The sequence below is a fragment of the Diplodia corticola genome (assembly GCF_001883845.1).
Source record: "Diplodia corticola strain CBS 112549 chromosome Unknown scaffold11, whole genome shotgun sequence".
Classification (NCBI taxonomy): Eukaryota; Fungi; Ascomycota; class Dothideomycetes; order Botryosphaeriales; family Botryosphaeriaceae; genus Diplodia; species Diplodia corticola.
This window is the reverse complement of record NW_017971490.1, coordinates 132,964-159,272: the sequence shown is the minus strand read 5'-3', so window position 1 is coordinate 159,272 and position 26,309 is coordinate 132,964. Positions and strand designations below refer to the sequence as shown.

At 56.6% G+C, this 26,309-nt stretch overlaps 9 protein-coding genes across 9 annotated transcripts; 4 read left to right on the top strand and 5 right to left on the bottom strand.

Moving 5' to 3' along the window:
* Window positions 1–859: 859 nt before the first annotated feature.
* Window positions 860–4,691, bottom strand: BKCO1_1100049 (amino acid transporter; the record flags this gene model as incomplete). Its single annotated transcript, XM_020270405.1, has 5 exons — window positions 860–1,126; window positions 1,220–2,529; window positions 2,579–2,663; window positions 2,977–3,624; window positions 3,672–4,691. The coding sequence occupies 5 exons, from the start codon at window positions 4,689–4,691 to the stop codon at window positions 860–862; spliced, it is 3,330 nt and encodes a 1,109-aa protein (XP_020132725.1).
* Window positions 4,692–4,976: 285 nt separating this feature from the next.
* On the top strand, window positions 4,977–8,241 carry BKCO1_1100048 (leucyl-trna mitochondrial; the record flags this gene model as incomplete). Its single annotated transcript, XM_020270404.1, has 2 exons — window positions 4,977–5,444; window positions 5,506–8,241. 2 exons carry the CDS (start codon window positions 4,977–4,979, stop codon window positions 8,239–8,241), a joined length of 3,204 nt encoding a protein of 1,067 aa, XP_020132726.1.
* A 378-nt stretch (window positions 8,242–8,619) lies between these two features.
* On the bottom strand, window positions 8,620–12,467 carry BKCO1_1100047 (deah-box rna helicase; the record flags this gene model as incomplete). Its single annotated transcript, XM_020270403.1, has 2 exons — window positions 8,620–12,120; window positions 12,225–12,467. 2 exons carry the CDS (start codon window positions 12,465–12,467, stop codon window positions 8,620–8,622), a joined length of 3,744 nt encoding a protein of 1,247 aa, XP_020132812.1.
* A 403-nt stretch (window positions 12,468–12,870) lies between these two features.
* BKCO1_1100046 (proteasome assembly chaperone 3 protein) lies at window positions 12,871–13,454 on the top strand (the record flags this gene model as incomplete). Its single annotated transcript, XM_020270402.1, has 2 exons — window positions 12,871–13,023; window positions 13,137–13,454. The coding sequence occupies 2 exons, from the start codon at window positions 12,871–12,873 to the stop codon at window positions 13,452–13,454; spliced, it is 471 nt and encodes a 156-aa protein (XP_020132813.1).
* A 493-nt stretch (window positions 13,455–13,947) lies between these two features.
* BKCO1_1100045 (hsp70 nucleotide exchange factor) lies at window positions 13,948–14,650 on the bottom strand (the record flags this gene model as incomplete). Its single annotated transcript, XM_020270401.1, has 2 exons — window positions 13,948–14,193; window positions 14,258–14,650. 2 exons carry the CDS (start codon window positions 14,648–14,650, stop codon window positions 13,948–13,950), a joined length of 639 nt encoding a protein of 212 aa, XP_020132720.1.
* A 1,104-nt stretch (window positions 14,651–15,754) lies between these two features.
* On the top strand, window positions 15,755–17,374 carry BKCO1_1100044 (actin; the record flags this gene model as incomplete). The annotated part of the gene is made up of 6 exons (XM_020270400.1): window positions 15,755–15,761; window positions 15,881–15,911; window positions 16,052–16,107; window positions 16,223–16,253; window positions 16,310–17,081; window positions 17,144–17,374. 6 exons carry the CDS (start codon window positions 15,755–15,757, stop codon window positions 17,372–17,374), a joined length of 1,128 nt encoding a protein of 375 aa, XP_020132721.1.
* Window positions 17,375–18,848: 1,474 nt separating this feature from the next.
* BKCO1_1100043 (kinesin heavy chain) lies at window positions 18,849–20,169 on the bottom strand (the record flags this gene model as incomplete). Its single annotated transcript, XM_020270399.1, has 2 exons — window positions 18,849–19,318; window positions 19,371–20,169. 2 exons carry the CDS (start codon window positions 20,167–20,169, stop codon window positions 18,849–18,851), a joined length of 1,269 nt encoding a protein of 422 aa, XP_020132724.1.
* A 255-nt stretch (window positions 20,170–20,424) lies between these two features.
* Window positions 20,425–22,384, top strand: BKCO1_1100042 (hsp70 family protein; the record flags this gene model as incomplete). Its single annotated transcript, XM_020270398.1, has 4 exons — window positions 20,425–20,482; window positions 20,540–21,497; window positions 21,548–21,953; window positions 22,004–22,384. The coding sequence occupies 4 exons, from the start codon at window positions 20,425–20,427 to the stop codon at window positions 22,382–22,384; spliced, it is 1,803 nt and encodes a 600-aa protein (XP_020132814.1).
* A 683-nt stretch (window positions 22,385–23,067) lies between these two features.
* Window positions 23,068–24,894, bottom strand: BKCO1_1100041 (aminotriazole resistance protein; the record flags this gene model as incomplete). The annotated part of the gene is made up of 3 exons (XM_020270397.1): window positions 23,068–23,980; window positions 24,049–24,558; window positions 24,614–24,894. The coding sequence occupies 3 exons, from the start codon at window positions 24,892–24,894 to the stop codon at window positions 23,068–23,070; spliced, it is 1,704 nt and encodes a 567-aa protein (XP_020132722.1).
* Between the last annotated feature and the right edge of the window lie 1,415 nt (window positions 24,895–26,309).

Here is a 26,309-nt window from a genome sequence, read left to right as displayed (position 1 = left end):
CGGGCTTTATAGCCACGGTCAATGGCGACATGGGGTTTGGCGCCTCAAACGGGTGCATCTGCTGCGGCGGGTACGGCATGCAGAAGCTCGCCAAGGGCCCCGATTCGATGGGGAACGAACGCTCGTCGATAGATAGCATGTAACTGTGTTGAGGCTGGTACTTGCCCTGGATGTTCGAATGGGTTCATGTTGGTCTTGGATAAGGTACAGAAGACCGAAATTGGTAAGTCGTAAGCGCAATTGCGGTGATCATGAAGACCTGTCACTATATGGGCTCCACCATGCTGCCACAACATGACCTATTTGTTAAGATACGAGCAGACTCTCACATAATATATCATGATATCCTGACGGCTGCTAGTGTTAGAAATATAAGGACTTAACTTTGCCGCTGCTGTCATGGCTGACAAGCTCATAACACATTAACAGTATTCAAAAACTTGGGTTGTTCGGAACGAGCTTTTTATGCAAGTATGCCGTTGTGGAGACCAGTGTAAAACATCTTTATTGAAGGAATGCAGTGGCTGAAACTACCTGGACTTTGTTGTCCTTTTCTGTGCGTGCTGCACGCGCGGCCTCTTGGATATATCATGCACTAGTTCAATCACCCAGGTTTTTTTTTTAAAAAAAAAAAAAACCATCGGGACCCACGCTTCTTCTTTCAACTCGCAAAGATGCTAGTGGTCCCTCGATCGGTATTCCATGCGACTGAAAGTGCTGACTACAAGCCGTGTTCAACTTCGCACCTACAACACGGCACTGACTGTTACGCAATTCGAATTGCTATCTAATTGTGAAGAAAGCAGCGGACGTTCAGTCATGGTACTGTATTGTCAATCATCTCACATAAACTCCAAACTCAACCAGCCTGTCTCCTCGTCACCGGTGTATGCACTTTTCCAGCCCCGGCCCCTCTCTTCGTACCTTCGGAAGGCTCCGCCCTCTGCCCGAACGGGCTTCTCTCAAACCCACCCGGCGGCGTGCCGAAAGGTTGCTGTTGTGGTGCCGGCGGCTGTTCGACTGACGCCGCAAGGGGATCCGTGCAGAAGATGGCGAGCAGCTTGTCCACCGTTTCGCGCAGCTGCTCCATATGCAAGGTAAGAGGTTCCGTAGCAATGTAGTTGCGCTGCTACCGTCAGCGAAGCCCTCAAACAAAAAGTACGGGAGCCATCGTGGAGGGGGAACTCGAAGCGGACAAAAATCCGTGAAATCCACTCACCATGGCAAAAACGGTCCCACGATACGCCTGATGATACACAAGCTTATACTCCTCATCCCTCGCCGCATCCCCCTCCACACCCGCCTGCACACCCACATTATCCGACGCCACCGACCCCTTCCGCACCGCCGCCGCCGCCGTCCTCCTCCGCTGCTGCTGCTGTTGCTGCTGCTGCTGCAACCCATACATCCGCATCCCCGCCATGACCAGCCGCGAAATGACATCCTTATTCCTCGCCTCAACACTCTGCTGCCCGCCACCACCACCACCCCCACCCTCCGCACCCGCATCTCCCGCTGCACTCACCACCACCCGCCCCAGACTCGACGACGTCCTCCTCCTCCCCCCCACCGCATCCCCCCCGCTCGCCGCTCCTCCTCCTCCCAGCACCGCGCTCACGCTCGGCGACCGCGACAACGGCCGGCGGTCCTTGTCCTTGTCCTTGGCGCCGCCGCCGGCATCCGCGGAGGGCGGCCGGGTGTCGGCGGCGGCGAGGGAGGAGGAGGAGGACGCCGAGCGCTTGGGTGGATGTTGTTGATGTTGGATTGGGTTGGGAAGGTTGGATCCGGCGGCGGCGGCGGCGGCGATGCTTTCACCGGCGTGGCGGCGGGCGCGTTTGCGGCGCTCGGTGGCGGCGTCGAAGAGGGAGGAGACGGATTGGCGTTTGCGGGTGCTGTCGGTGGTGGTGGTGGATGGGTGCGGAAGGGTGGAGGAGGAGGGTGGTAACTGGTAGAGAGGCGGGTGGAATTCGGCGTCGATGACGGCGTCGGCGGTGGTGTGGGTTTCTGGTGGCGGCGGCTTGCTGGATGACAGTTGGTGGGGGCGGGAGCTGGGGGAATCTGGTGGTGTTGTGGCGGAAGATGTGTGGTCTTGTAGGAGGTCTGAGGAGATTGGGAGGGCGCGGAGGACGAGGGTGTCGGAGGAAGCTGGCAACGATGATGTGGGAGATGGGAGTCCTGATGCTTCGTCTTGTGCGGCTGGTGAGGATGTTGCGTAGAATAGCAATTCTGTGAGAAGTGGGCTGTTTGTTTCGGTGTTTGCTCCCCGGACTTCTACCAAAATGCCGACGGGTGATTGGGCGGTGGAGGCGTGCCACCACGGCAGGTCCGTATTTTTGGCTGCATGATGGCGGCTGAGTAGCAAGGCGCTGAACCAGTCTTCTGTGGCAGCATTGTCTGCATAGACGTCCAATGGATGAGCGATGGCGAGGTAAAGTGGAATGCGCGCGATGTCGACGCAAGCCAAGAAATGGAGAGAGGCGGCGTGCGGGATGTTCGGCTGCAGGGCGCGTGTTGCGACGAGTTGAACACCTGCGAAGATGGTTAGCGCGGGGAAACGGAAAGGAATGGGGCCATCTACCCGTAGCACTGCGGCCATTCGAGAGTTCGATGTCGCCCGCCCAGACCAAGGCATCCATGACGGCGAAGCTGTGGGGTGGCGCCGTCTGACGTCCAAGTTTCGGGTTGACGCGTCGCGACGCGTCGCGGGACCCGCAATCACATGATCAACGTCCGCACTCTGTGGGCTGAAGATCTTCACTCAATGTGTTCATGCGATTTGCATTAAAGTCTGATTCGTTTTAAAACATTGCGAAATTACGACGAAGCCCATCGTTTCCAGAACTTCCAGCCTCCCTTTTCTCCTCGTTCGTTCCTCTTCTTGCTTCCTATTCTCCACCAATACAAAGGCAGCCCCGCCAGGATGAAAGCCAATACAATCAATGTCTGGACAGGCTCTGCGATGACCGCCCTGCTTACAAGGAACAGGCTCACACAGCAGAAAATCGTAGGCGTCGTGATCCAAGTCCTGTATGGCCGCTCCAGCTCCGGCTCTCTGACTCTCAACACAATGAGGCCCAGGACTGTGAAGAAGTAGAAGGTGTAGCCTGCAACACCGTAGAACGTGACCAGCGTGTTGAACTCGCCGATGATGATGTAAACAGCCGTGAGCCCGGCATTGAGCAGCATGGCGTTGATGGGCGTGAAGAACATGCCAACGTCGTCGGAAATCGCGCGCACAAACCGTCCGGGCTGCCGACCTCCCCGGCCTCCCAGCCGCACAGCAGTCCGCTTTCCAACCCCAATCCTGCCAAATATCTCGGGCAAGTACCCCTCCTTGCCCGCCGCATACACCAGTCGTCCGCTGGTGAAGGTCGTTGCGTTCAGCGCTCCAAAACAGCTGCCGCCAACAGCGAGGGCGAGGATGAGAGATCCAATAGGGCCAAGCACCTGTGACCCGAATGCCACAGCCACCGTGTTGCTGGATTCGATCGTCGACGACGGGAGGACGAGAAAGTATGCGACGTTCGCCAGGAGGTAGCTGAGAATGACAAGAGGCAAAGAGCTGTGGATGACCCGCGGAAGGTCGCGCGTGGGGTTCACGAATTCGCCCGTCACGTAATTAACCTGCCGTCTATTAGCAAAGAGGTGGTGCTGTGGCTGGAGAGACATACATTATCCCAGCCATCAAAGGCCCATAGTCCGGCGTACAAAGCAACGGCCAGGTTGGAGATGTTTTCGTTGGTTCCTTCAAACCAGCTCTTGGTCTTCCACTCGGTGCTTGCGTCTCCCTTCCACGACCAGCCCGTGGCCGCGACGACAATGCCAGTAATTGTGACGCCAGTTAACGCAACAAACTTGAGAAACATGAAGAAGTCGGCGCTCCGGGTGCCGAGCTTGGTGGAAACGCAATTGAGGAAGGTCACGAGGATCAAGCCGCCTAGCGCAACGCCCTTGTTGAGCCAGAAGCTGATCTCCATGGCGTCCGGGCCAATGACGGCGCGCACGCAGTATTCGCCGAAAATGATGGCGATGATGGCGGCCGACCCGGGCTTCAGGACCATGACAGCGCACCACGTGAACAGGAAGCCGGCCCATTCTCCAAAGATCTTGGACAAGTAGACCTGGGCACCGCCGTTCAGCGGTATGGCGCCTCCCAGCTCTGCATAACTCGCGGCGCCGGTCCAAGCCAGCACGCCCGCAACCACCCAGACTATGAGCGCGGCTCCCGGCGACCCGGCATTCGCATTGACCTGGCTCGGCGAGGAGAAGATGCCTGAGCCGATGATCAGGCCAATGACCAGCGACAGGCCATTCAGGTAAGTGAGCGACTTGTGCTTCTCGAGCGAGCCGCCGTGGGCGCCGTTTGCGGATTCGAAGTCGGTGGCCGAAGGCGCTCCCAGGGCCGTGTAGCCGCCGGCGGTGGTGGACAGAGGGAAGAGGTTGGTAGCGAAGTCAAAGGCGGACGAGACCGAGTAGGAGCGGCCATGGCGGCCCAGACTGGCGGGGTTCTGCTCGTTCAGAGGGTCCTCTTCGTCAAGCGACAGGCGACGCGAGGAGGCGGCGCCCGAATCGGAGGACAGAGAGCTCCGGCGCGAAGGTTGCGACGAAGAGGCAAGGGAGGCCAGCTCGAGCGAGTCGCGGAGCGGTTCGCGGGTGGACAGGTTGGCATAGCCGCCGAGCGAGCGAGACATGGCGGGCTTGGAGGGTGTGGTGGGAGAAGGGAGGCTAGCTGGAAGGCAGACGACAGCGCGCCATGCCGGTCGAAGGAGAGAAAAGTCGCGGGGATGGCAGGTCGCATGTTGCGGACTTGGCGCAGGGGAGAGACTGACTGACGCGCCGAAGCTCAGACTAGCGCCCGGGCCAAAAAGCGCCCAAGGCTTGACCGACTCTCATCTTTTTGCCCGCCGCGACGCGCCCATCCAGATCCCAAGCATGCGCATCATGCTCCGCTGACGTCGCCCCGCCGCCGAGAGCAGATGAAGCGCCTCAATGCCGTCGCCGTCGGCCTGCGGCGCCCCGCCGCCGTGCTGCCGCAGCTGAATCCCCGCCGCGTCTTCCTCCGCACCGCCTTCACCCAGCCCGACCGCGTCGACTTCCAGGCCATTGACGCGAAATGGCGCCAGCGCTGGGCAGACGCCGCCTCCACCAAGCCCAAGCCTCTGCCTCACCGGCCCACCGCCTATGTCCTCCCCATGTTCCCGTACCCGTCCGGCATCCTCCATCTCGGCCATCTCCGCGTCTATACCATCTCCGACGTCCTCGCCCGCTTCAAGCACATGCAGGGCTACGATGTGATACACCCCATGGGCTGGGACTCGTTCGGTCTGCCTGCTGAGAATGCGGCTATCGAGCGAGGCATTGACCCCGCCGAATGGACCCTCTCCAACATTGCCAAGATGAAGGAGCAGCTGGGAGGAATGAACGGCCGTTGGGACTGGGATAGGGTATGTCGGGGCCTAGCTCAGCGCCCATCATACGTAGCTAATGCAATTCGCTGTCGTTCAGGAATTCATGACCTGTGACCCGTCCTTTTACAAGCACACCCAACGCCTCTTCCTCCTTCTGCACGAGCGCGGTCTGGCATACCAGGCAAAGTCTCTTGTCAATTGGGATCCCGTCGAGAAGACAGTCCTCGCAAATGAGCAGGTCAATGCCGATGGTACCTCGTGGAGATCCGGCGCCAAGGTTCAGCAAGTCGACCTCAAGCAATGGTTCCTCCGCATCACCGACTTCAAGGAACATCTACTCAACGACCTCGACCTGTTGGCCAAGGACAATCGCTGGCCGGAACGCGTGCTGTCTATGCAAAGGAACTGGATCGGAAAGTCTTCGGGCTCCAAGCTCCGCTTCCAAGTCAAGGCTTCTCAGGGCGACAAGTCTCTTACTGAGGTCGAAGTCTTCACAACTCGTGCAGATACCCTGTTTGGTGTTCAATACATTGCCCTTTCTCTCAAACACCCCCTTGTGTGGGAACTGGCCAAGACGAATCTCATTCTGAAGACCTTCTTGGCAAGGGCCAATGGGTTTTCTCCAGATTCCAAGGATGGCTATCTTCTCCCAGGTGTATACGCTATCAACCCGGCATCCGAATTCGCCACGCCAGACACCAAGGTCCAGAACCCGCTGCCCGTCTACGTAGCTCCCTATGTTCTTGATGACTATGGATCCGGAGCCGTCATGGGTGTGCCCGGCCATGACTCTCGTGACTTCGCCTTTTGGAAGCAGAACCGGCGTAGTGAGCCCATCGTGACGGTGGTGACTCCTGATGGTGTCGACCGATCATCTGCTCAAGTGGGGGATGCCGCCTATGTTCACATCCGCAAAGGCATCCTCACCAGTGCATGTGGTCCTTTCAAAGGCCTCGACTCGGATACCGCCATAGACCGGATCACGTCCGAGTTGCGCAACAAAGGGCACGATGCTGAGCCTGTGGAAAACTGGCGGCTCCGCGATTGGCTGATCAGCCGTCAGCGGTATTGGGGAACTCCCATCCCAATTATCCATTGCAAGTCCTGCGGTCCCGTCCCCGTCCCGGAATCCGATTTACCGGTTAAACTTCCCAAGTTGAAGTCGGGCCAGATTGGTCAAGGCGGTAACCCGTTGGCTGACATTCCCGAATTCGTGAACACAAAATGCCCAAAGTGCAAGCGCAATGCTACTCGCGAGACGGACACGATGGACACATTCATGGATTCTTCCTGGTACTCCTTCCGCTTCGCTGACCCGCACAATGAAAAATCGCTCGTCGATCCCAAGATCGCGGATGCCCGGCTTCCCGTTGACGTGTACATTGGTGGCGTCGAGCATGCCATTCTCCACCTCCTCTACGCCCGCTTTATATCCAAGTTCCTCTCTACTACCCCGCTCTGGCCTAGTGGCGGCGGCCCAGACAACAAGGGGGAGCCTTTCAGAAACCTCATTACGCAGGGCATGGTCCATGGCAAAACTTACACTGACCCAAAGACCGGCCGTTTTCTCAAGCCCGACGAAGTCCATGAGCCGGTCGGTTCCAAACCAGTCAGCAAGGAGACGGGGAAGGCTGTCCATGTCAGCTTTGAGAAGATGTCCAAGAGCAAGTACAATGGGGTGGATCCCGCTGAATGTATTGCCAAGTACGGCGCCGATACAACGCGTGCGCACATGCTTTTCCAAGCTCCCGTCACCGAAGTCCTTGAGTGGGACGAGGCTAAAATCACCGGCGTTCAGCGATGGCTGCAGCGCGTCTGGCGTGTCACCCAATCGGCTGCCAAATTGCAGATACCGGAGCAATTTCACAATCAGAGGCTCAAGGATGTGGCCATCGCCGACGACGTCACCCTGGCCTTGCACCAAACGATCAAATCAGTCAGCACCTCCTTGTCGTCGACCTATTCGCTCAACACCGTCATCTCGGACCTCACCAAGTTAACCAACACCCTCGATGATCTGCACGCGAAGTTCCTCATGGACAACATCTGGGACGATGTAGGCGCGCAGATGTACTTTGCGCAAGCCTACCACCGCGGCGTCAAAGGGCTCCTCACCATGCTCGCCCCCATCTGCCCCGCCTTCGCCGAAGAGTGCTGGGAAAGCCTCCACCTCGCCCTCGCCACCTCGCAGCGCGCCTGGTCCGGCAGCGCCGACGACCCCATCCTCGCCGCCGCCACCGGCGCGGCCGCCGACCCAACCGCCCCCGCCCCCATCCACAGCGTCTTCGACCAGCCCTTCCCCTCCCACAGCGACGACCTCATCGCCGCCCTCTCCAACCGCACCCTCACCGCCGCCGTCCAAGTCAACGGCAAGCTCGTCTTCACCCTCGAGCTCCCCGGGCCGCCGGACCACCTCCTCGCCGCCGACGCCGCCGCCGCCCCCCACCACCACGACGCGACGGACCCCCTCGCCGCCACCGACGCCGCCGCCCTCAACACCGACCGGGACGCCGTCCCCACCAAGCACTTCGCCAAGAAGCCCCTCGAGCGCTGGCTCGCCGCCCACGTCATGGCCTCGCCCAGGGGGCGCAGGATGTTCGGGCCCGCCGGCAGATTCGACCAGCACAACCCGCAGAAGAGGATCAGGGCGATGGTGGTCGTCAAGGGCGGCAGGACGGTGAATTTCGTGCTGACGAAGCTGCCGTTGAAGAAGATGAAGCAGATGGCGCAGCAGGAGGTGGTGAGGTATGAGATGGAGGAGGCGAAGGAGAGGAGAGAGGAGGAGAGGGAGAGGAAGATGAGAGAGGAGGAGGAGAGGAAGAAGGGGGAATGAGGGAAGAGGAGGAGAGCGTTTGGTGAAGGTTCAGTGGAAGGGAGGGTAGATTTTCGAAACGTTGGAGTAACAAAAATGGGGTTTGTATTTATACGTGTAGTTATGAGAGAGTAAGTATAGAACTTCTCCAATCAACTCGAAGACTTTTTTTGTTTCCTGGTCTGGGTCCTGCACGTTGGTGAAAAGTGGCTGCCGAATTGCGTCGGGTGAATACCACAGCATCGTAAGCCATCCGCTTGCAAACCAAAATAAATTCACATACATATCCACCTACCATCTCAGATATCACAATACTTTTTTTATTCCAACGCACCCACACAATCAACATTTCCTCTCTCCCTCCCCCATTCTCTCCTCCAAACCCCCCTCTCTCCACCTCTACCCCAACACATCCGCCAAAACCCACCCCTTCCCACCCCCCTCCTTCCTCTGCACCACCCTCTTCGCCGGCAACGGCCACCCCAACCCGCCCTTCTCCCCAACCAGGCTCGGCACGACGTAGCACTCGCGCCTCTCCCTCCCCTCCCCATCACGACCTTTATCGACGATCTTCCCGACCGGCTTCCCCCACTGCAGCAGCGGCGTGCCCTTGGCGAGGGCCGTCAGCTGCGCGCCGGTGACGGCGCACAGCGGGTGCATGCGGACCTTGGGGACGGTACTAGAACCAACAGACGACGGCGCGGCGCGCTGGAGGTGCGAGTAGATGACGTACTGCGGGAGGGACTTGACGGGGTGGTGGGCGAGGACGGAGGAGGCGTGGATGAAGACGTATTGGGTCTGCGCGTCGGCGGGTTGGTGGCGGTGATGATCACGGTCGTGGCTGGGGAAGAGGGTGACGTAGGGGACGTCGGTGGCGCGCTTGGGCTTGCGGGAGGGGAGGTCGGTGGTGCGGTCGGGGCAGAGGTCGGCGCGCTGGGCGACGAGGTCGACGAAGCCGGCGGCGACGATGTAGTTGAGCTTGGCGAGTTGGTCCTTGGTGGGCGGCGCGAGGACGGGCTCGTAGGTCGCGATGCCGCAGCGGGGGTTCTCCTTGCGGACGATGTTGGTGAGTTGTTGGCGGAGCTGGGTGGCTTCTTGGAGCGCCTTGAGGCGGAGGAACATGTCCGAGGCGAAGTCTTCTGGCGTCCTTTTGCGTTCGGCAGCGAAGGCGCAGAGGGCGGCGAGGAGTTTGGCGGCGTCGCTGGTGCGGTCGAGCTGGGATAGACTGGCGTGGGCTGAGTTGTATGCTCTCCGCCGCTTGTCCCTCGCTTCCTCCTCGAGGTTGTCTGCGTGAGTTCTGATGTGATCGTCATCGACTTGTTCCGAGGCAAGGTTGAGTAGATTCTCCGGAACGAACACATCTGGAACCGCAAGAGCAGAGACCAGTGCGATGACGTAGGCCGCCAAACCGTGGTTCTGACCAATGACGAGCATACGGGAGAAGCGCGGAGTGAGCGGATACACGGAAAGTTGTCGGCCTTGAGGGGTAATCTTCCCATCACCGTCGATAGCACCGAGGTACTGCAGCAACTTCTCTGCCTTGGCAAGCTGTTGTCGATCCGGAGATGTGGGAAAGGGGTAGTTGACCACCTTGTGGATACCCATGCTCTTGAGTTGAAGTACCAGGCCCTCAATGGGGGTCCGGAGAATTTCTGGCTCCGCATATTGCTTGAAATCTCGCTCGTACACGGCAGACGAGTAGAATCTGTAGCAGTGACCCGGCCCAGTACGACCGGCTCGCCCTGCGCGTTGCTCTGCACTAGCTTTGCTGATCCACCCAACCTCGAAGCTCTGGACGCCTGTAGTCTGGTCATATATTCTCTCCTTGGACCTACCGCAGTCAAAGACATATCTAATTCCAGGAATTGTCAAACTGGTCTCGGCGACGTTGGTGGCAAGTACGATCAAGCGCGATCCCTCCGGTGGTGACTCAAAGATTCTCATCTGTTGTTTTGTCGGCAGTTGCGAGTACAGCGGGAGCACATGCACTTTCAGCGTTGGTGTTTCCTCGCCCTCCTCTGCAATGTCGAAGTCCTTGTCATCATCGTCATCGAGACCGTGGATCTCCGAGTCCTCATCAGAACCATCGTCATAGTCGTCCGGGTTCTTGTCATCACCGATTTCGAGGTCTTCCGCCTCGAGCGGAGCGTCAGCCGCGGAAATACGAACTGGCGGTTGCTTGACCTCTGCTCCCTGTGTTGATGGGAATTCTTGCTTCAGCCGCTTCGCCAGCGTGTTGATCTCACTTTGACCGGTCATGAACACAAGCATTCCGCCTGGAGGCAATTTCCTGTGACCTCGCTTGATCTTTTGAAAGGCCTCCTCGATGTAATCCATCCTGGTCCGTCTAGCGAAATGGACCGTAACTGGGTACTGCCTTCCCTCTGCCTTGAGCAATGGAGGCGAGCCAAATCTAAAGAGACGCGTATTTTCGGTGAAATCCGAAATGCGAAGAGTGGCAGACATGATGACTAGCTTAAGAGGCTTGACCTTGGGGTCTTCCTTCATAAGGTTCCGTCTCAAGTCAACAATACGACTCATCATTCCTATGAGGATGTCGGTGTTGACGCTACGCTCGTGTGCTTCATCAATGACAATGGCGGAGTAACCAGGTAAGGAGATGTCTTGAGCAATCTCGCGGAGCAAGATACCGTCCGTCATGAACTTGATGGCTGTATCATCCCCGGTGGAAGAATCGAAACGGATCTGGTAGCCAACCCTCTTACCAGCACTTCCGAGTTCCACGCCCACGCGGTTGGCCATGCTGACCGCTGCAACTCGTCGAGGTTGGGTGACACCAATCACGCCAGGTGTTGGGCCATTTGGATCTCCATATCCGGCTTCGAACAAGAATTGCGGGACTTGGGTGGTTTTTCCGCTACCTGTCGCCCCCCAAACGACAACAACGTCATTGTTATGGATTGCTTCCATGATTTTTTGTTCCTCCGCCACGACAGGGAGCTTCAAACGCCCCTCTTGAACATCCTCGGGCCGCTCCACCGTCACACTGTACGCTTTCCTCCAAGCATCGGTGGCTGTCTTCGTTGCCAATTCCGGTGGTAGAGGGTCTTCTTCGGGGGCTCGAGGTTGAAATGGTTTTGCTGGTAATTGAGGAAGTGCCTCGATGTTCGTCGAAGGTGTATATCCAACCGTCTTGTTTCTCTCGGCTGTTGCCCAGGCTTTGAAAGCTGAAGACCTTTCTTTTTTCTCCTGCTTTTTCGCGCCATCCTCGGACTCATCCGACTCATCCTCGTCTAAACTCTCTTCATCATCGTCCTCATCATCTGACCCTTCCTCCTCTTCCATCTCTTCGTCCTCGGAGCCCTCCTCTTCACCCGACACTGCACTCCAACCGCTGGCGCTGCTGTCATCGTCATCATCAGCAGATCCCCCTCCCTCTGAGCTGAAACCTTCCCATTCAGGCTCCGTTTGAGGCGCCGTAAACTTCAAATTGGGCTTTGCTGCCCTTTTTCTCTTCTTGATCACAGGTCTCCCATCGTCATCCAGCTCAAGGGGCCTTTTCAATCCACTTCCGAAGGAAGCCGCAGATGCCGCCGGGTTCTTCTTCTTGGTATGCTCCTCTTCCTGTTTAGGCGCTGCAACGGATCCGTTTGTTGCTTTCTTCTGGATGTTCTCGACCTTCTCGTCATCCTCTTCGTCTGAATCGGTATGGTATCCTTGATCCTTCTTCTCCGGCCTCGATACGTCCTTGAGTATGGTCTCGTTCCTCTCGACATCAATGCCAGCTTCTTTCTCCCGCGCGGCCCGGGCAAGAATCTCTCGTCTGGATTTGCTGGTATGAGTGAGCTGTCTCGCGCTCTGCATCAGGCTGGTATCTGTCTTGAACTCTGCGAGCTTCTTCATGATATCAAGGTTTTCCTCCTTCTTAAGCTTATTGTCCTATTGCGCAAGAGCAGGTTAGCAATTGCCCCCAGTTTTTCCTCAACACTGAGAGCCCGGCGCATGCGCAATCGCATGTACCGTCGCCAGTCTTCCAGGCTTACAATGTATTTGTCCATTCTCTTCTGCTTCTTCTTGCTGATCTTGCTCTGCGGTTGCAGCGCGCGCAATTCATCCCTCATCATCTCCCTTTTCTTATCCTTCTCCGCCTTGGCCGGCGGCAGGATGACGTCCGCGTTCGCATCACTGGCAGATGCGACGCCAACCTTGGCGGCGGCTTTCTGGCGCTCTTCCTCCTCGCGCACGCGGTGCTTGTGCTTCCGCTGGCGGGGTACGAATTTGCCCATGGTGAAGGAGCGGCGCGGGGGTCTGGACAGGGCCGAGGAAGTGGTTTGGTGTCGCCGACAATATTTCTCGTCGCGGAAGGGAAGCTCTGGGGAAAAAAAGTCGGGTCGCACGCGAAGGCTGAGAATAGTATCGGCCAGACGTTTGCCTGTAACCCGGCAGAAAAGCGGCCACGTCCTTCTTGCGGTCGCATCCCTGCCGGCGGTACATGGCCCGAGCGTGATTCACCGCCTTCGGTGGTTGACCGCGTCCAAACGCCGATGCCCGCCGGCTAGCCAGCCAGCGCGAAGCTCGACGCCTAGAGCTTGGGCGCGTCCAGAATTCCTGCGAAAAGACGTCGCCGACGAGCCTGAGTCCGACAACGAGAAGCTGAGACGGCCTCTCGAACGACCAAGCAGTTTCAGCATGCCCGACTTCCCAGTCAACCCCGAGGCCTTCCCCGCCAGCACGCGCACCGCCGCGGGCGAGGTGGACGGCGTGCACACGGACGTCATGGTGGTTCGGTTCGCGGACAAGATCATGGTGACCATCGTACAGGGCGGACGGCTGGCGCATTGGGTACGGACACCAGTTCCTGCAGCTCCATCCTTCACTCTGGGCCCCAAACTTCATTGCGAAGTCTCGTTTTTTCACTGCATAAGTGCTGACGGTACATTTTCACGCGGCAAAAGGTCCATGTTCCTCTCGATCACCCAACCGCCGACCCCCTCTCCGCTGCCGCCCCGCCTACCTCCTTCGAAGACGATGAGCCAGCGTCCAACCTCGATCTCCTCCCCATGGCACATTTGACCGCGACAACGGTGTTGGGCGGAACGGTGCCGGAGCGCGACACTGCGGGGCAGCTGGTTGCGGCGCAAGTGGCGAGTACGATCGCGACGAAGGATCCGGACGAGAAACGGCTAGTGGTTGTGGGGATGGGATTTGAGCGGAAGGATATGAGCAGGGAGGCCTTTGTGGATCTGGTGGGGTTGGTAATAGGGTGCTTATAGACAGGAACATCTTTGTGGGAACCGGGTCTCAAACAAGAAAGTGGCGGCGGGAGATGGACAAAGCCTTTGACAATAATAGGAGGAGATATGGTCTAGTAAGGTCTCTCGGACATTGTCTGTTCAATGTGGGGGCGTCGCTGATGGTCACAGGCATCTTTACGTTGGGGCCAAGCACAGAAAGATTCTGGTTCGATTCGCTTATCAATGCAACGGTGGAAGAGCGGTTGAAGCGTCAGTCTGGACATGAATGTACAATATTCTTTTATGACTGAAGGTAGCAGAGACTCTGCGGAGTCGCGTTATGCCTTTTTCAAACCATGATACCCGATACCCTCCGATAACATGCATCACTCAAATAAGGGCCCATCTACCCACCCGTCTTGACCGTAAACGCCGTATCCCTCTTCATGGGGAAGCTGATCCCTTGATAGTCAACCCGAGGATTTTCCCATCCAACGCCGAACCATGCGTGATCTTCGTGACTGCTCTTGCTCTATGCCGATGCTGCGTTCTCTTCGCGAAGTTTGGTGATTATGAGGTCGACATCATCCATAGACGTAGCATCCAACTTCTTTCCTCCGTGATACGAATCCGGCAAGTGCTGTACAGCGGCGTCAAGGCCAGGCTGGAAATTCCTCGTTGCGGAAGACAGAGCGTTGATTGCCTTCTTACGGGCGGCCTGATTGGGTTCACTGACGGCCAGCTTGGCGATCGTTGGAATAGCATCGTATTCGAGGAGCTGTCGTCATCTGTCAGTTACACTGCCCCTAACCGGTGTACACACGATAGGGAAGAAGACCCACCTTCTCCTGCGCCTTGACGTTGTTCTGCACGGCCGTGCCAACGCACCACGCGGCCATCCTCCTGAGCTCGGCCTCTTCGCTTTCGAGCTGCGACAGCAGCGGCTTCCACAGGCCCAGCGGTTCTATGTTGTTGGCATTGTCGATCTGCTCGACCAGCTGCTCGAAGTTGTCGAAGGCGGTGAGCTTGTTCTCCAGGTCCGTCTCCTCCGAGGTGATGGCCCGCATGCTCTCGCGCATGAGCTCGGCATCCGACGGGCCGCCCATCAGCGCCGCCAGCATTTCAGGCGTGAGGTTGCTCTTGGGCTGCTCGCCAGCGAGCGCGGGGTCGTTGCGCGTGGCCTCGGAGTTCTCGACGCCCCATCGCAGGAGATTGTTCAGACGCGGATCGTTCATGGCGGCGGTAATCTATCGAGAATGCGGCAAGGTGTGCGTGATTGCGGGCGGCGTGGGGGAAAAACTGTTGTACGAACGCACGGCGGACAGGCGAGCAGCTACGCAGTATATCAAAGGCGCATGGCGAAAATTGTTGCCGATGACGAAGGCGCGGGAAGAAGCGATCGGCTTCGGCGGCCTTCGACCAGGCTGCCGATGGACGCTAGGCGCCCGTCGCGGCGCGCACACACGAGAGCGGCAGGCCGGCGGCGCTATCAAGAGGCTGATAGCGGCACCACGCGCATGGCTGGCAGCAGCAGCGGACGAGCACATCAATCTGGCGGACAGCAGCCGTGGGCGTGGGCGGCAGCGGAGCCCGCCCCTGGAGATGGTCCCGCCGGTGGTGGTCCGCTCCCTGCTGCCGCCCGTCTCAGGCAGCTCAGGCAGCGCTGCCCCTCACTTGCACGTGACCGGTGATAATTACGATGGGCCGGGGCGCGTCAATCAGGAGCTTGGGGGAGTCGTGCTCGCGGCGGAAAGGGGCTGCGGGCTATTCTTGGCGGCTTCTGGAATTGCGGGCTGGGGGCGCAGTGGGTATTGCGCGCAGCGAGCCGTAGGCGGTGGGCGGGAGCTGCGGGCAGGGCGTGGGCGGTAAGCAAAGGGCTGCCTGGGACTTGACGCCAGCTGCCAAGAGCGCGTTGTCAGCGGTGGCGGGCAAGACGCGTGGACGCAGCGCAGCCGCCGTCGCAGGAATTGTGCTGCCTGCGAGTGCCAGCTATAAAGACGGCGAGCAGGGCGGATGCAGTGCAGGCAGCCCGTCAGTCAATCAGAGCGCGTCGTGGTCATTACAGCTGCAGCGTGCAGGCCAGTTCGCCGTCCCCTGAAGTGGAATGCACGTTGGGTATCCGCTTATTTAGCACGGCCTCGCCTCCCGCACAGAACCTGTGCCCAGCTGTCCTGCCCGTGAGACCGCTCTTCCCTTCAACTCCACGTCAACGACATCCATCCCCCGACCTCCATCCAGCAGTCCGCCATCTGCTGCTCCCCGCCTTCGCCGCGCCTCCTCGCATTTAATTCTCAACCACTCCCTCACTTTTCCTCCCTACATCCTCTTAATCAATCACAATGGAAGGTACGACAGATGACACCCCGCTCAGCGCCTCCTGACGCCCGCCGCCGCGACCTCCGCGTCGGCGACGCCGCCAGAGCGCCCTGGATTCATCGCATGCTGACCCCTCTGTCTGTCTGCAGAAGAAGTTGCGGCCCTCGTCATCGACAATGGGTAAGAATTGCACTGCCGCCCGCGTGTGGGGTTGCCAGCCTCCTGGCTGCCACCACCACCCGCGCCGCGCCGCGTCGCCATCCGCACCCGCTGCCCGGGCGCAAATGGCATCCGACAGAGCTGAGCTGACTGTTTCCCAGTTCGGGTATGTGCAAGGCCGGTTTCGCCGGTGACGATGCGCCCCGCGCCGTCTTCCGTAAGTCTCCCCCGCCTCCTGCTGGGCTGGGCGTGACGGCGCACTCGTGCCCGTCGTGTTCAGCTCGCCGCAGCTTTGTTCCCGCGACGAGGCCATTTTGCTGAGTGTGCTGCAGCCTCCATTGTCGGTCGTCCTCGCCACCATGGGTATGTCCACCTGTCCGCGAGCCCCGCGTCGCACCGTCCACTGACGTACAGCACAGTATCATGATTGGTATGGGTCAGAAGGATTCGTACGTCGGAGATGAGGCACAGTCGAAGCGTGGTATCCTCACCCTGAGGTACCCCATCGAGCACGGTGTTGTCACCAACTGGGACGACATGGAGAAGATTTGGCACCACACCTTCTACAACGAGCTGCGTGTGGCGCCCGAGGAGCACCCCGTCCTGCTGACGGAGGCTCCCATCAACCCCAAGTCCAACCGTGAGAAGATGACGCAGATCGTCTTCGAGACCTTCAACGCCCCGGCCTTCTACGTCTCCATCCAGGCCGTTCTGTCGCTGTACGCTTCCGGTCGTACTACCGGTATCGTGCTCGACTCCGGTGACGGTGTCACTCACGTCGTCCCCATCTACGAGGGTTTCGCCCTTCCCCAGGCCATCTCCCGTGTCGACATGGCTGGTCGTGACCTTACCGACTACCTGATGAAGATTCTCGCCGAGCGTGGTTACTCTTTCTCCACCACTGCCGAGCGTGAAATCGTCCGTGACATCAAGGAGAAGCTCTGCTACGTCGCCCTCGACTTCGAGCAGGAGATCCAGACGGCCAGCCAGAGCTCCTCGCTCGAGAAGTCGTACGAGCTTCCCGACGGTCAGGTCATCACCATCGGCAACGAGCGTTTCCGCGCTCCCGAGGCTCTCTTCCAGCCCTCGGTCCTCGGCCTCGAGTCCGGCGGTATCCACGTCACCACCTTCAACTCGATCATGAAGTGCGATGTCGATGTCAGGAAGGACCTGTACGGCAACATCGTCATGGTAAGTTTTTGCACACAGGCATCATCCTAGCGTTCTTTAGCGCAGCGCTAACGGATCTCCAGTCTGGTGGTACCACCATGTACCCCGGTATCTCCGACCGTATGCAGAAGGAAATCACCGCCCTGGCCCCGTCTTCGATGAAGGTCAAGATCATCGCTCCCCCGGAGCGCAAGTACTCGGTCTGGATCGGTGGTTCCATTCTCGCCTCCCTCTCCACCTTCCAGCAGATGTGGATCTCCAAGCAGGAGTACGACGAGAGCGGACCTTCCATTGTCCACCGCAAGTGCTTCTAAGGTGTGTTACGCGACCCTGCCGCTGGGGATGACTTTTACTGATTGGTTGCTGCAGCGAAGACTTGGGTGCAACGGAATTCATGACGACGGCATGCCTCCGAACGATAATCTCGCTCGGCCTTGGCTACGCCTTCTCCCTCGTGCGTGCTCTACATCTCTTACCAAAATGGCGGACAAGAACTTTGGGTGGTTTGTTTTACACTGGTGGAGGTGGCAGAGGACAAGCGTGCGTTAATCATTTCGCGTGCGTGTGGTAGGCGAGCAAGGACACGGCTGCAAAAGGCGGTGTTTATGGCGGATGACGACCCTTTTAGCAGAGTTTATAGCCTAGAAATGCTTGCTGTTTACCACCGCAATACGACCATCCCGACGATCCAGTCTGCTCCCCAACCGTGATGTGTGTTGATGCCAAACAGCTGCCCCCACTGCTGCTTGAAGCAACCCGACGCCAATGTTTGTGATACGTCATCACTCGGAAATAGCCAGGTGGACAGCAGTGGGGGGGAAAAGGTAAAGCCGGGTACGCTTTTTCGGGACAATCATCTTGGCTCTTGGCGGAGACGAACTAGCTGAGTCACCTTTATTCGAGCAATCTGTGGTAGGAAAATAGCTGTTCTGTATGACCACTTCAACGGCTGGCAGCACGCTCACTCCTTTTTTTTTTCTCTTCCCCTATTCCGTTTCGGAGCGTGCTCCTGCACACCTGCTTAGTGAAGTAAGTACCTTACTCACCCTTGTCTCAGATCATGCGGGGCTTTAATGGGACTTCATCGCTTCTCGGTTGTGTTTCGTCCCGTTGGACCGACCGTACATGCACTTTTCTCCCGAGGGGGGAGGGCGTGCTCGAGCTCATCGTCATTTTTTGGTTATGGGGGATTTTCTTATTTTTTTTGCTGACACGGATGGTATAGGTGGATTGCGAAGGGGGGATTGATTGTGCCCGAACACTTTTTTCGCCGCCAGAGGATGGATGTTACTGTTGCTGCTGCTGATGTTGCTGCTGCTGATGTTGCTGCTGCTGACGTAGGTGAGCGAACGGGATTTTGGCTTCGCGTCATTGTGTCTGGCGGATGGGTTGCTGAGATGAGAGAGTTCGAGTGGGGCGGGAGTTGCTTTACGTTCAGTGTGGCACGTTGGTCTGCCCGATGGCCTCGACTGTCGGAGCGGGCAAAGCCATGGCGTTCAATTCTACTCCGTTAAGATTGACTGAGATGAGCTGGAAAGCCGTTCACAGTCGCGGGAGGTTACGAGAATATGTTTAGGATAGCTTTATGATCGAACTGAAATCGGCTATCTGACTTTTGTACGCTGGGGCAATTTGGGATGGAAGGGATTGGAAAGCAGATGGCAGAACTTTTTGTTTCCACCGCAACACCATCATTGCACGTTACCTCAACCTGTCAGAACGGAAGAGAGCTGTGAGCAGTGGGGTTCATGCTTTCTCTTGTGTTTTGGATATCCGTTCGAAAGGAGCTCAGACGTCGAGGAAGACAACGGCCTTGGTGAGGAAGCGGCTGGTATCCAGATTCTCTCCGTTGCTATCTCCAAACTTCTCGACGGCGGGGCTCACAACAAGTTGTATATTCTTGCCATTGTGTGACTTGTCGTCCTCGTCTTCGAGCTTGACAAGGCGATCGGCTGCAAGCTTTGGCGAGCGTACATCAAAGCGGGTGCCAAGGAGGTCGGAAGGTGGGCACCACACGTAGTCGGCGCGCTGGGTCTGTAGACGGTGGGAGAGCTTCATTGCCCTGATTATCAGCTGCTGGAGTTCTAAACTACACCTATGGTCTTCATCCTGTCCCATTTGTCGGATGAACATGGATGCAATGTCGCGCCGAATTACATGCATGAGATGGTTATAGCGGCTCTTTAGGCTGTCGACTGGATGGGGAAAGACTGCTCTGGAAAGCAGAGCCCGCCAGGTGCGTGCGTCGGTAGCATTGGCTATATTACGTTAGCATCAGAACCCGTGTCTATTCGTCATTTGACGGCTTACCGCTGCAGAGTCTATAAAAGGTGTCTCTTAAGACGTTCGCGCTCTCTCCATTATGCATCCAGAAATAGTCATTGAAGACAAAAGTGCTGAGCACTTCGGATACCAGGGCAGCAAGAATGAGGAATGGGTGTTTGAAGCCAACGAAATCGTCATATGAGTTGAAGGTGGCGACCCGAGATAGGAAATTAGACGTAGGCGTGTCCAAATGGCCAGGAAAATCGCGAAATAGGTGCAATGACTTGACAGCGTATGCCTTGGCCCAATAGCGGACATCCTTGTAGAGTTGGGTGAGAGCATGGTGGACTTGAGAGTCTTCTTCAACGAACCATCCGGTCTGAGTTTGCTTGAAGGAGCTGAGCTGGGCCTTCCTCAGATCGACAATCGAGGAGTTCAGCTTGCCTTGGACTTGGTCGAGCTCGCTGTTTAGGAGAGCGTTGCGCTCCTCCAATGCCGAAATCTTTTCTTCCATCGCTCGCATCGTTTTTTCAGCGGTGGCCCTCTCGGATACTGCTCTCCAGAGGGCCTCCTGGAGATGGTTGTTCTTGGACAGAAGGCGATTCTCCTGCTTGAGGGACAGAGCGGAACCTTCGCCTGCCTTAACATCGTGGTTCCTGTCGACTTCGCCATTATGGATCCTACCAAGCTCGCCGCCATGGTTTTTGTTGAGTTCCTCAGCCGGGTTTCTTCTGCTACCAGGGTCGGGATTGAGCGAGGTGGACCGCATCATAGCCAGGTGTTGCTGGTATCTAGAAGGTTTGGATGGGTTGAAAAAACTGAAAACGTTCGCGATCGACTCCATTCGGGGCGAGTGTAGGAGCCTGAAGTTGTTGTTGGGGTGTGGTTCTACGCGCGGTCACTTCTTTGACAGTGGTGCGCGAAACTTGGCGACACCCACAACCACGGTCGGGAAAGACTCAACGCCCTGCCACCTCGGAAGCCGGAACGTACTCGCCCGGCTGGCTTAGGGTCCACTGTCCCTTTATTTCATGTCCCAACAGCTGCTTGTACACTCAGACACCTTCCACCGAACACCCAACCCATCCAAGCGTGCATCATGATGGATAACCGCTTGAAAATCATCGTCGGCCTTGACTATGGCACCACCTTCTCTGGTACGAGCTTCACCTCCACATGGGGTCGGGTCGCGAGGTCAGCTAACACCGGCCCAGGCATCAGCTACGTCACATCCAACGAGGTCAGTATCGACAAGATTGAAGTCATCAACCAATGGCCCGGCACGTCCGAGACGGTTTCCAAGGTCCCGACCAAGATCGCCTACGCGGCCGAGAACAAGAACTCCTACGTCGACAAGTGGGGCTTCACCGTCACCTCGAACATGCAGTCCTATGTTTGGACCAAGCTACTTCTGGACCGTGGCACCGCCCTCACTGACCTTGACGACCCTGCACTGAAGGACCTGTTTGGCACGGGCATGCTGAAGCTACCCCGCGACAAGACGGCCAAGCAGGTTTGCCGCGATTATCTGAAGGGCCTCTATGACTACATGGTGACCGTCCTCAGCAAGAAATACTCGCCCGACGTCTACGCCGTTACCCCAGTCGAGTGTTGGATCACCGTCCCCGCCATCTGGAGTGACGCGGCAAAGGACGCCACCAGGTCCGCTGCCCTTGACGCCGGCTTTGGTTCCAGGCAGTTCGACAAAGTCAACATTATTCCCGAACCCGAGGCCGCCGCTCTGGCCGCTCTCAAGCCTCACCTCGTCTCCGCCTCCATTGATCCCATCCGTCCTGGCGAGAATGTCCTTGTCTGCGACTGCGGTGGAGGCACCGTCGACATTACGACCTACACCATCCTCAACGTCGCCCCTCGCCTCCAGTTCCAAGAACTTTGCGTGGGCGTAGGCGCCAAATGCGGCTCTACCTCCATCGATAGAAACTTCAACCAGTGGATGGTCGACGAATTCGGCCATGCCTACACCTGCCTCTCGCAGAAGAAGCGCGGTGCGGGCAGCGCCTTCATGAGGTCATTTGAAGCACAGAAGAAGTCCTTCGGTAGCAAGCTACTTGGTCGTGGAGACCAGAAGTACATCGAAATCGACCACCTTGCCATGGACCTGCCTTCCTCTTCCCGATACGACAGTGACGAGGCTGTAGTCAATCTTACCTGGTACGTTTCATCATGCTTCGAGTAGACCATCTATTGCTGACATCCTCAAGGCACGACATGAAGAGTTTCTTCGATCCCGTCATCAGGGACATTATCCGGCTCGTCACCACCCAAGCCGAACAGGCAAAGAAGAAAAATCATAAGATCAACCGCCTCATCCTGGTCGGCGGTTTCGGCGACTCTGACTACTTGAACGAGCTCATGCAGATCTGGTGCACGCAGACCAACTCCATCAAGCTCACCTGTCCACCCCAGTGCCAAGCCACCGTCGTTCGCGGTGCAGCCCTCCGTGGTCTTGAAGGCCTCGCCCCACTGTATCGTCAGGCCCGCCGTCACTATGGCTACAGCGCTTCCATGGTATTCAGACAGGGCATCGACCCTCAGAGCAAGGCGTACTTCGACAAGTTCGACGGAGTGAAGCTCTGTCAAGACAGGTTGAGCTGGGTCCTTGAGAAGGTAAAATGTAGCAGATCATTTCAACGCATGGAGCTAACATCGCAATCTAGGGCCAAATGATAGATTCAAACACTACGGCTACATTTGACCTCTTTTTGACCCATGTTGACGATAGCCCTATGGCACCAAGCTGCCGTATGCCTCTGTACAGCTGCTGCCGTGATGTTGTGCCTGAGTATAGCTATAGCTCTAGCGTTGAGAAGGTTGGTAAGGTCCTGGTTGAATTCAAGCAAGCGGACATTCAGAAGGCAAAGAGGCGATACAACACGGACCTCCAGAAGTGGGTCGTCAAACTGAGCTTCAAGGTCAAGATGAAGTTGGACACCGACCAGGGTACTCTGTCGTTTCAGTCCTTCGTGAACAACAAGAAGTCCGGTTGCACGACAATCAACTACACCCAGATCGAACAAGGCCTTGTTGATACGCGCTAGTCTGTGGCAAGGATGCGGGCATTGCTGCCATGTAGGTGGCGATAAGAAGATGACTGTGCTTCTTGTTCCGAGTTACATGGAAATAATGGCTTGAAAAGAGTTGAAGAGACAGAGAGAAGTAGGTAGAATTGATAGCTTTTGCCTACCGTTTGGTGCACCTGCTTGCATACACAATTATCCTTTCAGGCCCATACCCTCCTTCACCATCCTACGACGATGACGACAACAACGCGGGCTCCGCCATGGTCGACGAGAGGGCTTGGGCGTGGGCGGCCCGTTGCTGTCGTCGTTGCTGAATAAACGCTTGGCATGAGGTTCTGGCGGCGCCGGCGACGGAAGTGAGCAGAGCGATAGGTAGGTCCCAAGATGGTGCTGGCGGTGCCGGGGAAGGGAGAAGGGTCGTCTCGATGCGAATTGAGATGTTGGCGGTGGCCCTCGCTGTGGCAGGCGCGGTCGTGAATGGGTTGCGAGTAGTATGGATGGGAGGACTCGGTGGTTCCTATTGTCTGCTGCAGAGGGTTGGTTGTGTTGGAAATGGTGAGATTTACTTTAAAGGTTTGAATGAGGAATTCGCGGCTCTAATGTAATACGCGGCTGTGAAGCGCAATGGTACTGGCTTGCACACAAATTATCCGTACTGTAATTCTTTTGGACCTTGGAATCAAGTAACCTGGTGTCGACTTTCAGACATCCTCCTTTTGCTTTTCCCTGTCTCCGTCTCCTCTCGCTTCATAATCTTCCCGTACCACACTCTCTGCACTCGCATTCACCCTCTCATCCTCATGACTATCCCCACCTACTCCAGTTTCGCTCGCCGTTGAGCTCTTCTCCTCCCCACCTGTATGCCCCTGAGTCCCAATCTTCAAGAACGCACATAGCGGAATCCCCACGGCCGCAATCCCCGCGCAGTACAAGAACGTCGCCGCATACGGCTCGATGGCATCACCCTTAAAGTACCCGCTTGTAGCCGTCCCACGCGTCTCCACCGCATCAAAGATAGCCGTACTGATGCCCATGCCGATGGTGACGCACAGCTTGGTGACGGTCTGAAAGATGCCGCCGGCGATGCTCTGCTGGTGCGGCGGCAGGCTGGACATGACGTACATGTTGGCGACGCAGAACTCAAAGTCGGCGCCGACGACGGCGAGCAGCAGGCCGGGGAAGATGAAGGCCCAGTACGACGAGTCGGCGTGCTGCAGGCCCATGAGCAGGAACGACGCGACGTACGCGGTGGCGCCGACGGCCATGAGGACCGTGTTGGACACGCGGTGCATGATGAGCCCCGCGACGACGTTGACGATGATGCCGCCGATGGCCATGGGCAGCATGTGCACCGCCACGAGCAGCGCCGAGTAGTGCCGCACTTTCTGCATGTAGAGCGCGATCCAGAACGCCATGATGGGGAAGGCGAGGAAGCCGAGGAGGAGGACGGTGATGACGAGCGAGAAGTCGCGGTCCCGCCATATGGTCATGGGGACGAGGGGGTAGGCACACCATCGCTCCCAGAAGACGAAGCCGACGATGAGGAGCGCCCCGAGGATGAGGAGCACGAGGACGTAAGGGGTTTTCCAGCCTTGCGGGGCGTCGGAGCCGAGACTGTGGATTGTTAGCGTTGATGGACGTGGATAGCAGACTTTCTTTTTGGTGGAGCATAGCGGACGCACCTCAATGCTCCAGAGAACAAGCCGATGCCTGCCACGGTCAAGACGGTGCCGATGACGTCAAACTTCTTGATCACCTGTACCGACATTGTCTCCTTCTGCGTGTGGTCAACTGGGACGCTGAACAGCGCAATGGCCACGATGACAACGTAGATGATGGCTAGTAAGAAGAAGCTGGCTCTCCAGTTGAACAGCTGCGTAGCGATGCCTGATAATATGCTGCCGAAGACGAAGCCCATGGGGTTGCCGGCACTGAAGCAGGCGAAAACCTTGTTCTTCCGCTTCGATGGCCGCTGGTATATGTTGCCGAGCATGCCTTGGGCCGGGGGAACAGCAGCAGCGGACATGAGCCCCATAACGCCGTTGAGAATGTCGATCTGAAGAGGTGTCCTGGAGAAACCGGCAGCCAGAGCGAACACGGCGAAGAGAGCCATGCTACCGATGAAGAGTGTCTTCCGGCCAAAAAGATCAGCCAATCGACCGAAGAACAAGAGGAATGAACCAGAGGCAAGGCTGCAGACAACGATCAGCGATGGGCAGCCATGGAATGTACTGCGCTGCAACGTACGAGGAGGAGCCGGCCAGCCAAGTCAGTTCGGCGGTGGTCATGCCCAAGTCATTCTGGACCTGCGACGTCAGGACTGTTATGGCGCCGTTGAGCAGAGATGACATGGCAATAGCCATGGTCGCCACCGAGACGAAAAGAACCTCCTGGACGGTGGAGGAGAATACATCCGGCCTGGCTTCATTATCGATTGGCGCTTGCGCGGCAGCGGATGTGGTCACGCCATTGGATTTTTCGTTGGGCCCGCTACTGTCCGGTCGCTCAGCATCCTCATTCTGGGTCATGGTTGAGGACGACACGGTACGGGAGAGGATGGGAAACCGGCACAGAACACTATCAGAGCAGGGACGGCGCTGATATGTACTTTCTGCGAGGTCGGGACGATGATTACCAGTGCAGCGGGAGGAATTCCGCAGCTGGTCTAGAGCAAGCAAGCGGCTCCGGTGGCCTCGTAGTGCTTCTGCAGGCGGATTAGTCGTTCATTGCCACTTACGGAAAGGTTACGCGGCATCATGACTCGGCAAAGTCCGATGACCGGCCCACCACTTGTAGCAATCCTTCAATCGTGAGGGGAACATGCCGAGATATCGGTGAAAAGACCAATAAGAAAGCAGCCCTGGGGTGAAAAGACCTAATGTTAATGGCTCTACGGACGTCGCTACCAAAAGTCTCTTCCGCCCTCCACCCTGCAGGGGGCCCCCGGTCTTTCGCTTGGCAGTACAAAAATCGCGCAAGGCAGCAATTCTACCGGCAGTATTCTAGGCCCAGCAGGAAGGGGTTTTTTAAAATAATAAGATAATATTATAGTATTAAGTTTTTAAATATCGAGTAGTTTAATTACGTCTCTAGCCTTCTTCTTTATATCTAGATAACCTCGCCGCCGCCGCCTTCGTACTACTCTACCGCCTACTTCTTTATCGTTATATACGCCCTTATTATACTTATTACCGCCGTCTAAGTCGTATACCTAATAGATATAGCGTATAATACGCTTAATCTATATCTAAATTCGCTACTACGGTAGTTAGTTTTATATCTTATACTACTACTACTCTACTAGTAGCTATACTTTCGGTAGTCTCTTTACTATAGTCCTCTACTTTATCTACTTCTAGGCCGGCTTAATTATATTTAAATTCGATAAGTTACTAGGCTAGAGTAATCTCTATACGTTATATATAGAATATACCTACTTCTAGTACTAATACGTATACGCTAGTACTCTATCTTTCTATATAATAGTATTTAGCCGGATCTTTATATATTCTTATACGAATAGAAGTAGCTTATCCTCTAAGATTATCTCTTTATAGCGCTACTAATTAATACCTTTCTTACTACTCTCTCTTTTACTTAAGGCACCGTATTCTTAGATAAACTTCTAAACGGGCTTAGTACTCGGCTTATTACGTAATTCTATACGTCGTATATCTATTTTAAGCTTTTATCGCTAGCGGGCTTCTAGCTCGTTTTATATATTAATTTTAGCGATAATCTTCTTCGCTCTCTTCTTCTCTTTAGCCGTCTCTCGCTTTTAAATATAATACGGTCCCTTTTTATCGTATAAATAATAGCTCTAAAATATAAACTCTAAGGCGTTCTTCTACCGTAGGCGGATATATAAGATATTATAGCGATTAGCTAGTATTCGCTATATCTAGTAGCCGCTACGGCGGTAGCCGAGGATAACGCTCGTTTT